The sequence below is a fragment of the Myotis davidii genome, unplaced genomic scaffold, assembly GCF_000327345.1.
Source record: "Myotis davidii unplaced genomic scaffold, ASM32734v1 scaffold461, whole genome shotgun sequence".
Taxonomy (NCBI): domain Eukaryota; kingdom Metazoa; phylum Chordata; class Mammalia; order Chiroptera; family Vespertilionidae; genus Myotis; species Myotis davidii.
The window spans coordinates 3,529,739-3,539,140 of record NW_006295825.1 but is presented as its reverse complement, the minus strand read 5'-3'; the positions used below and the strand labels follow the sequence as shown (position 1 = coordinate 3,539,140).

The 9,402-nt window shown below is 41.1% G+C and overlaps 1 protein-coding gene across 3 annotated transcripts in view; it reads left to right on the top strand.

The window, feature by feature from the left end:
• The first annotated feature begins 6 nt into the window (after positions 1 to 6).
• The window catches only part of APH1B (aph-1 homolog B, gamma secretase subunit), a 31,203-nt gene continuing 21,807 nt past the window's right edge, over positions 7 to 9,402 (top strand). For 2 of the 3 annotated variants that reach the window (XM_015568549.1, XM_006770805.2), the window contains exons 1-3: positions 7 to 156; positions 2,451 to 2,621; positions 8,915 to 8,985. In XM_015568549.1, the coding sequence (XP_015424035.1) occupies positions 44 to 156; positions 2,451 to 2,621; positions 8,915 to 8,985 (355 nt within the window). In that variant the 5' untranslated portion in view covers positions 7 to 43. The remainder of the gene's footprint in view (positions 157 to 2,450; positions 2,622 to 8,914; positions 8,986 to 9,402) is intronic. The other variant, XM_006770806.2, reaches the window with a different exon arrangement.

Here is a 9,402-nt window from a genome sequence, read left to right as displayed (position 1 = left end):
AAGCACTCGGCGTCTTTGCCTGGCTCCGCGGGCGCGGGTCGCCATGACGGCGGCTGTGTTCTTCGGCTGCGCCTTCATTGCCTTCGGGCCCGCGCTCGCCCTCTACATCTTCACTATCGCCACGGACCCGTTGCGCATCATCTTCCTCATCGTCGGGTGAGGCGGTTGCGCTGGGAAACCCGGAACCGGGGCTCCCCTCCCCCGCGGGGGGTTCCGACCCCAGGCTTCCCCACCACACGGCTCGACCTTGGGCTTTGAGGGGAAAAGGGTGGAGTCGGGGAGAGCCGAGACCCGCCTCTGAGGGTCGGCAGGAGAGGCACGAGAACTCCCGTCCCCCGAGGCGGGCTCGGGGGAAGTAGCTCGCACTGTGGGTCTCAAACACCCTGGAACTGGGCTCCTGAGTTTTTGCTGAGGGCCCGTGGGTGGGCTGTAGTGAGTCGTGAAACCACTTAAATTGCATGAAAAAAATGTGGATACGTTCAAATACGCATCTTTTATTTTTCTACAGACGGGCGTCCCAAGTTAACTTCAGATTTTGTCATCCCAAAGGGGTTAAGAGCCCGGGCATCTGGTGCTTTCAAACATCTCGATGCCCGGCCCCTACCCCAGGTCCGCTGAATGGGAATGTCCAGGGGGCGGGATCCAACCTGCACCGACACAGAAACACCTGTCAGTGCGCCTCTTCGCGGGAGCTTGGTCAACACCGAACTCTGGCGGCGACTATGGTCACAGCCTGGTTTTCCTCTGTCCGGCAGCTCTTGCTGAGGCTCCCACGTACCCTACACACTCGAGTCTCACTCACTCGCTCGACACCAGGAGAAACAGCCAGGCTAGGCCAGGGATGCGCACTTTTTCTGGGTCTCTTCACCCCTCACACCTGTGTTGAGAGTGCTGCATCACATCACTTAAAAAGCCATAGAGACTGGGCAGAGGGTTTGTAAAGCTTGTTATAATCCTTAGAGCCCACAGGAATGTTGCAAAAACCAGGCCTGGGAAACTGACTTTTTTTAAAATATATTTTTATTGATCAGAGAGAGGAAGGGAGAGGGAGAGAGAGATAGAAACACCAGTGATGAGAGAGAATCATTGATTGGCTGCCTCCTGCACTCCCCACACTGGGGATCGAGCCCATAACCCGGGCATGTGCCCTGACCAGGAATCAAACTGTGACTTCCTGGTTCATAGGTAAACGTTTCAACCAGTGAGCCACACCGGCCAGGCTGACATGTAACTCTTTATTGGTACTAACCTTTGGTTCCAAAGGGCTACCCACTGAACATTGGTTGACGTTTTAATGAGAGTAGTGAGGGAAGGGTGGAGTCGGGGAGAGCCGAGACCCGCCTCTGAGGGTCGGCAGGAGAGGCACGAGAACTCCCGTCCCCCGAGGCGGGCTCGGGGGAAGTAGCTCACACTGTGGGTCTCAAACACCCTGGAACTGGGCTCCTGAGTTTTTGCTGAGGGCCCGTGGGTGGGCTGTAGTGAGTCGTGAAACCACTTAAATTGCATGAAAAAAATGTGGATACGTTCAAATACGCATCTTTTATTTTTCTGCAGACAGGCGTCCCAAGTTAACTTCAGATTTTGTCATCCCAAAGGGGTTAAGAGCCCGGGCATCTGGTGCTTTCAAACATCTCGATGCCCGGCCCCTACCCCAGGTCCGCTGAATGGGAATGTCCAGGGGGCGGGATCCAACCTGCACCGACACAGAAACACCTGTCAGTGCGCCTCTTCGCGGGAGCTTGGTCAACACCGAACTCTGGCGGCGACTATGGTCACAGCCTGGTTTTCCTCTGTCCGGCAGCTCTTGCTGAGGCTCCCACGTACCCTACACACTCGAGTCTCACTCACTCGCTCGGCACCAGGAGAAACAGCCAGGCTAGGCCAGGGATGCGCACTTTTTCTGGGTCTCTTCACCCCTCACACCTGTGTTGAGAGTGCTGCATCACATCACTTAAAAAGCCATAGAGACTGGGCAGAGGGTTTGTAAAGCTTGTTATAATCCTTAGAGCCCACAGGAATGTTGCAAAAACCAGGCCTGGGAAACTGATCGAGATCAGAGCGCAGACTTTCAACGTCTGGATTTTATACCAATCACTCTATTAATAGATACAGACTTTTTTTCTGGGAAAGACATATTTGCACATCAATGAGCAAAGCATCATTTAGGAGGAATAACAAATATTTCCAGCTAGACAGTGCTTGGCAGATAGTCTGCAGATGTACTTAGTAAATAGCAGGGTCACTGAAGACGAGTGATTGTTAGGGAAAACCCTAAATTCCTTTTGGATCACATGTTCATCTCAACAGAGGAGATGCACCACTGACCCACTGATTAAGAACAGTGGATCCAGAACATCACTTTACGAGCACGTAATTATTTTTTTTAAAAAAATTAATCCTGTACTTATGCTTACGTGTGACTTCTCCCCCTTCTTTCCCCCCAATTTCAGAGCTTTCTTCTGGTTGATATCGCTACTGTTTTCCTCCTTTGTCTGGTTCGTGGCAAGAGCCATTACTGACAACAGAGATGGACCAATAGAGAAATATCTGCTGATCTTTGGAGTGTTAGTCTCAGTCCTTATCCAGGAAATGTTTCGGTTTGCATATTATAGACTTTTAAAGTAAGTGAAACATTTGTTTACCCCTTTTCCCCAGTTAATTTGAAGTATGTTTTAGTAATTTGAAACATTAATGCAGGGTGGTTTTTGAGGATCCATGCCTTCCTGCACAGTTTGTAGCCAAAGGATGAGAACATTTCTAACCTGAAAATATTGAGTATTTTAGCTTGTGGATACTCCTTCCTTCATTCACTCATTCAAAAAATATTTTTTTTGATAATTTACTCAATGCTAGGCATTATTCTAGGCACTGAGAATAATATATCATGATTAAAAGACAGTTTCTGTCCTCGTGGAGGTTATGTTATAATGGAAAGTGACAGGCAACAAATGAATGAGTAATTCATTGTGTATTAGAAGATAATTGCTATGAAGAAAAATAAGCTAGAGAAATAGTCATTGAAACAACAACAAAAACTTTTCACCTTAGAATTTATACCAGCTTCCCTTTGCCACCGACTAAAATAAATAATTCTTATAGAGATTATGCCTACCATTATTTTGATTGTATTAGGGAAAATAAGCGTTCATTTTGTGATACTTCATGTGATTTCATATCTGTAATAGAAAAACACATTTGGAAAAAAAAAAGCTATGGGCATGAGTTCCCCTTTAGGGAACTCGAGGCCAGAAAGCAGGTCATCTAGGATTCATGAGGCCGTCACATGAAACCACTGATTTGAAACACAGCTTGAACTTAGAATCATGTTTTCTTTCAGGCAGTCATGAGATTGGCTTTGATTATGTAGTAAGGTTTAGTAGAATGATAAATGTACTCTTTTCCTTTTGGCACATTAGATAGTTAAGCCACTCCATGAATTTCATGGATGTAACCAAGACAGAACCTCAACAATATCTCTTATAATAACTTCTGGTAATCTGTTCTTGCCAATATGCTAAGCTTTCAATATTGTTTACTGGTTGCTTTAAATATCAGATATTGATATTTAATAATGAAGCAATTTAAATTACAAATTGAAAACCATGAATCCATTGCTTAATAAGCAAAAGTCATATCTTAGAAAAGATTTAAATATGAAATTTCCATTAGTTCATGGAAATATTAAAAAGCAACCAACCGCTGTCAAGGATAAAATTTATGTTTCCACAGGAATACATTATCCCTCCTGGTAGAGGGACTCTCCATGTCCCTCTACGCCAGTGATGGCGAACCTTTTGAGCTCGGCGTGTCAGCATTTTGAAAAACCCTAACTTAACTCTGGTGCCGTGTCACATATAGAAACTTTTTGATATCTGCAACCATAGTAAAACAAAGACTTATATTTTTGATATTTATTTTACATATTTAAATGCCATTGAACAAAGAAAAATCAACCAAAAAAATGAGTTTGCGTGTCACCGCTGACACGCGTGTCATAGGTTCGCCGTCACTGACCTAGTCCTTGGAAGACGTGTGTGGCTTCCAAACCTTTTCCGGCCCGTGTTCTTTTATGTCAGTGGACATGTCCCCTTGGTCAGTGCCCGGAGCCTGCCCGTGCTCCGGACCCAGCAGAGCACCCTGTGATCACAGTGGTGCGGAGGCCGGTGGCCCTTCCCTCTCTGCCTGGGCACCGTTCTTTTCCGACCTCAGCGTCCAAGGCTGCTCTGGGTTTCCTGTCAGCAACATCTTTGGCTCATGTTGGTTTTGCATTTTCACATACGATGATTCTCATGTTGAAGCAAAACTTTGAATAGATTTTCACAGTTTAAGACATGGATTTAGTAAGCCTTTAGGACTCAGGGTATCTTCTTATTTCTTCACAGTTCCCACCTGAAATGCAACTTTTTTAAAAAAAATGTTTTTATCAGGAATCAAACTGTGACTTCCTGTTTCATAGGTAAACGTTTCAACCAGTGAGCCACACCGGCCAGGCTGACATGTAACTCTTTATTGGTACTAACCTTTGGTTCCAAAGGGCTACCCACTGAACATTGGTTGACGTTTTAATGAGAGTAGTGAGGGAATAGAGCCACACGCAGAAGGAATTATGGCTGTCCGTCTGCAGGCTCTCATGCCAGCAAGTTCAGAGAAGCCTCTTTGGCCTTCCAGAAAGAGCATGTTTACTGCTCCAAAAGGACCTTTGGAAATTTGCAAATAAGATATTAGAACAAACCTGTATTAGCAGGAGCCTTTGGAATGCATCTTTAGCAAGCCTTTGGAATTTTGTACAGTATCTTCCTAGAAGATTTTAGAAATGTTGGATGTTATGTAGTTATGTGTTAAAACAAGTTTGAGAATTATTACGATACCTTTATTCATGGCTAACATTTATATAGATGCATTTAAATTCTTCTCTTATGCTACACTATCTTCAAATATAGGAACTCTGGCTTAATCAATATTTTAAGTGTTCCATTGCCAAAGTGCATTTTGAACATTTACATTTAAAGTACGTCCTCAAATTTTTGTTATCTGACGTTGATGCCAAGATGAAAATGTGGAGAGTTTGCACCAGTATTTTTTTTTACATTTATGGACTTGAATCAAAATATTTATCATTGCAGTCTACCTAAGTTTATTTTATGGTCAAGTCTTCAGAACAGTACTTCATCTTGAGTGAATGAATTCTAACTTTCAGCCTAGCAAAGAGTTGCACTGTGAAAATTGGCTACAAGTGGCAGCCCTTTCTATCTTAATTTTTTTTTTAAATCCAAGTTATGATCCTGTACATTGCCTAAAACCTACATTCGAATTTTTTTTTGGCTTGATTGAAGTTTTTGTAGTTTAATTCAATTTTGTCTTATAATGCTAATACCATAAATATTTAGTAATTTGAGAAGATTTTTCATTTATAAAATAAGTTAAGACAATCATTGCTATAATTTCTTAAGAGGCATATTTTTTTAAAATTTCTACAATGATGTATTTAATTTATATGCATATTCCTGTGTACTGTCCCTCTCTTACACACACGTACAAAAAAAAAAAAAAAAGAATCAGAACAAAGGAGAAAGATGGAATGATTTAGCAGTAGTTTTTCAAAGTTTATATTTTTAAAATCTGGCTTTTTCTTTTTTGTTCTTGGAAACTATCATAAATGAAAACAAAGAATTTTCCACTTCAGTGCAATGGTCATAATAAGAACATTGTCCCTTACACCATCAGTCGTGTGTTTTGTCAGGAACACGGAAACGGGTGTGTTTTGTACTTTCTCACTTCCTAATCTTAACATGGAGAACTATCAGTGCCATAGACCTTTCCTCCCACAAACCTGTAATATAGAATGAGGAAGGTTATTAACTTCTGAGTTTATATATTTAATATATTTGGCGTAGTACTTTGCTATTCCATATAGCAAAAATCTTTTACTCATTACTGAGCAATTTATATAAAACAAAAATCCTCCAAAATTTATCGATTCTTTTATACCATTATACTATTCATTTGTTGATGGAGAGTATTGCTGCTATGTTTCTAAGCTTTAATTAGCCTTTAACAACATTCCTGTGACACGTAAGTTTGTTGTTCAGGAAAATTGGACATTTTAGTTGGTTACTGCTCCAGAGAAAGAGGTTGGCCGTCGTTGGCTCATGATCCTACCAAATGGAGAATGAAATGGCAAATTGTTTCTTTTGAGTCTAGAAAAACAAAAGACTCTTTTTCGTTCTGCTTATTACTATTTTGGTTGACCTCTGCATTGCCTTTAACTTAATGATATTTATAGTAAATATAACTTAAGTATCCTTTGAGTCGGGATCATTGTCGCAGAGATTGTCGCCAACAAGGGTTAGTAATAGTGACCACAGTGGAACCGACCAGCCACACCTTGCATTCCTAACACATTTGTGTGGGAAACAGGGAAAGCTTGTGAATTGTCCACAGCAGAAGCACAGATGTGATCCCTCTAAGGATCATTTCTTGGTAAGCAATTTCCTAATCTTTCATTCAGGTATTCATTTAGTTTCTTTTTTGATGGTAGCATTATATTCCCCCCTGATTATTTTCCCCCTGAAGCCTGTATGGGGGGGAGGGGAGGCAGGGGAGGAATATGAATCAAATATGTAAATATGTTAGAATCAGATAACCATATGATTAAATACCCATATAGGAGTTTAGACCATCATTATTATAGGATTTAAGAGAAAGGAGAGATAGTGATTACCAATCATTGGTAAAGACGGTTTCTTTGAGAAATTCCTGCCTGAAATAGACTGTGAAGTGTGAATACAAGTGAGGTTCTATAGAGTGGAAACTAGAAGGGAGGGTGGCAGAATAAGTATAGCCAGGTGGAAGATATAAGGAAGTACCAACACAGCGGGGTTGAAGATGTATCTCTCTGGGAAAAGGAAAAATTTCAGTGACAGCCCTGGATGGTGTCACTGAGTTGGTTGAGCATCCTCCTGTGCATGAGAGGTCACCGGTTCCAATTCCCCATCAGGGCACATGCCTGGATTTCTGGCTTGCTTTCCTTTTGGCACATGAGATAGTTAAGCCACTCCATGAATTTCATGGATGTAACCAAGACAGAACCTCAACAATATCTCTTATAATAACTTCTGGTAATCTGTTCTTGCCAATATGCTAAGCTTTCAATATTGTTTACTGGTTGCTTTAAATATCAGATATTGATATTTAATAATGAAGCAATTTAAATTACAAATTGAAAACCATGAATCCATTGCTTAATAAGCAAAAGTCATATCTTAGAAAAGATTTAAATATGAAATTTCCATTAGTTCATGGAAATATTAAAAAGCAACCAACCGCTGTCAAGGATAAAATTTATGTTTCCACAGGAATACATTATCCTTAACAGATCAGCATTAATCTGTGGTTGTATGGAGCATTTTAACAATAGAATATTATTAAGGTAATCAAAATCTCCCTCTTTCTGACCTCTGCCCCACTCAAGAAACATACAGTCAAACGAAATCTCTGTCCCCTGGTGGTTGTCTCTTTCACAGCTAAATGTTCTTCTCTCTCTCTAAAAAAAAAAATCAATAAAAATTCTTTTTAAAAATTCAGAGTGGTAAATGCCATAGGATATATATATTTTAAAGTTTGGGGGGGTTGACATTGCTTAATAGGATCATATAGATTTCAAGTGTACATTTCTGATTCGAGATCTGTATATTGCCCTGTGTGTCCACCACCCAAAGTCAAATCATTTTCTGTCACCATATATTAGTCCCCCTTAACCCTCCATCCTCTCTCACCCCCTTCCCTCTGGCAACCACCACATTTCTCTTTGTGTCCACGGGTTTCAGTTTTATATCCCACTTCTGAGGGAAATCATATGGTTCTTAGCTTTTTCTGAATGACTCATTTAGCGTAATAGTCTCAAGGTCTATCTATGCTGTCACAAATGGCAGTATTTCATCTTTTCTTATGGCTGAATAGTAGTCCATTGTGCATATGTACCACATCTTCTTTAGCCAGTCATCTATTGAAGGACCCTTTGGTTGTCTCTATGTCTTGGCCACCGTGAAGAATGCTGCAATGAACTTAGGGGTGCATATATCTTTGTGAATACATGTTTTCGAATTTTTCGGGTATATACCCAGGTGAGGGATTGCTAGGTCATATGGTAACTCTACTCTTAATTTTTTGAGGAATCACCAGACTGTTTCCCATAGTGGCAGTACCAGTTTACACCACTCACTCCTAAGCAGTGCTCACTCCCTGTTCCTCCCAGCCGAAGGAAGGAATTGCCCTGCTACTGGTTTCCTCCCCTCTTCTGGCCAAGAGGGCTGGGGCCTGGAGCTCCTCACTGCAGGGCGCACCCATGGCCATCTGAGCTCTCCTCCCTTCTCGCCTTCCCATTTGTTCCCGTTTTCCCACCTTTATGTGCTTCAATGTGTGGATCTTGCAGGCGTGCCTCTATATTGAGCAGGGAGGCCTTTGTTGAGTTATGGTTGATCAACTTTAAGTTAAAGTTTCAGGGGGAAAGACCAAGGTCCTCGCTCATGCTGCCACTCCTTGATCACCATAGGATATTGAACTAAGTATTTACTAGTCTCAGGAAGTAGTCAGAAGTATTGCTTTTTTCCTGAGGTCTTGTTTACTTACATTTTTCTTATTTTTCTCTTTTATGTGAAGATTAGATAAAAAGTAAAAGTGGGTTGGAAATTTTGGTTGATTTTAGGTTAATTGCAAATTTATAGAGCCACACGCAGAAGGAATTATGGCTGTCAGTCTGCAGGCTCTCATGCTGTTTTGTTTTTTAATGGATTTTGGATTTAGAGTATAGCCTTATCAAAATCTTTATTAAGTGTCTGGATTTTGAAGTATTGCATGTATTTTCCTGATATACTACTTTTTCTTTAAAAAAATTATCTGTGTGGTTTTATTTTAGAAAAGCCAATGATGGTTTGAAGACTATTAATCCAGATGAGCCAGCACCTTCTATGCGACTGCTGGCCTATGGTAAGTTAGAATTGCATGGTCATTAAGAAAGAAATAAAATTTGGCATGAAAGCCATTTTTGTCTTTTACATCTTTGTGGATATAGTATTTTATTGCTGGCTGGTCTCTTGGTGTATATTGTTTATTTTTCTAGCTTTTCAGGGCCCTTATGTAAAGGGGGAAATGATTGCAGGTGACGTTTATCTGTGTGTCCATTAAATATTAGCCAGGTTTGAAAGTTAAGTTTTTAAGACTCTAGTTAACTAACAATTTCTAAGTGAGATTACTGTTACCTACTCTGGCTGGTTACCATGACTTTGGCTGGACTAGGAGGACTCATTATATTGCTATAGTTAATACCTCATTATATTGCTATAGTTAATACCTCTGCGTATTTTTTAGAATTATGTTGTGTGTGTTCTTTTTGGGGAGTGGGAG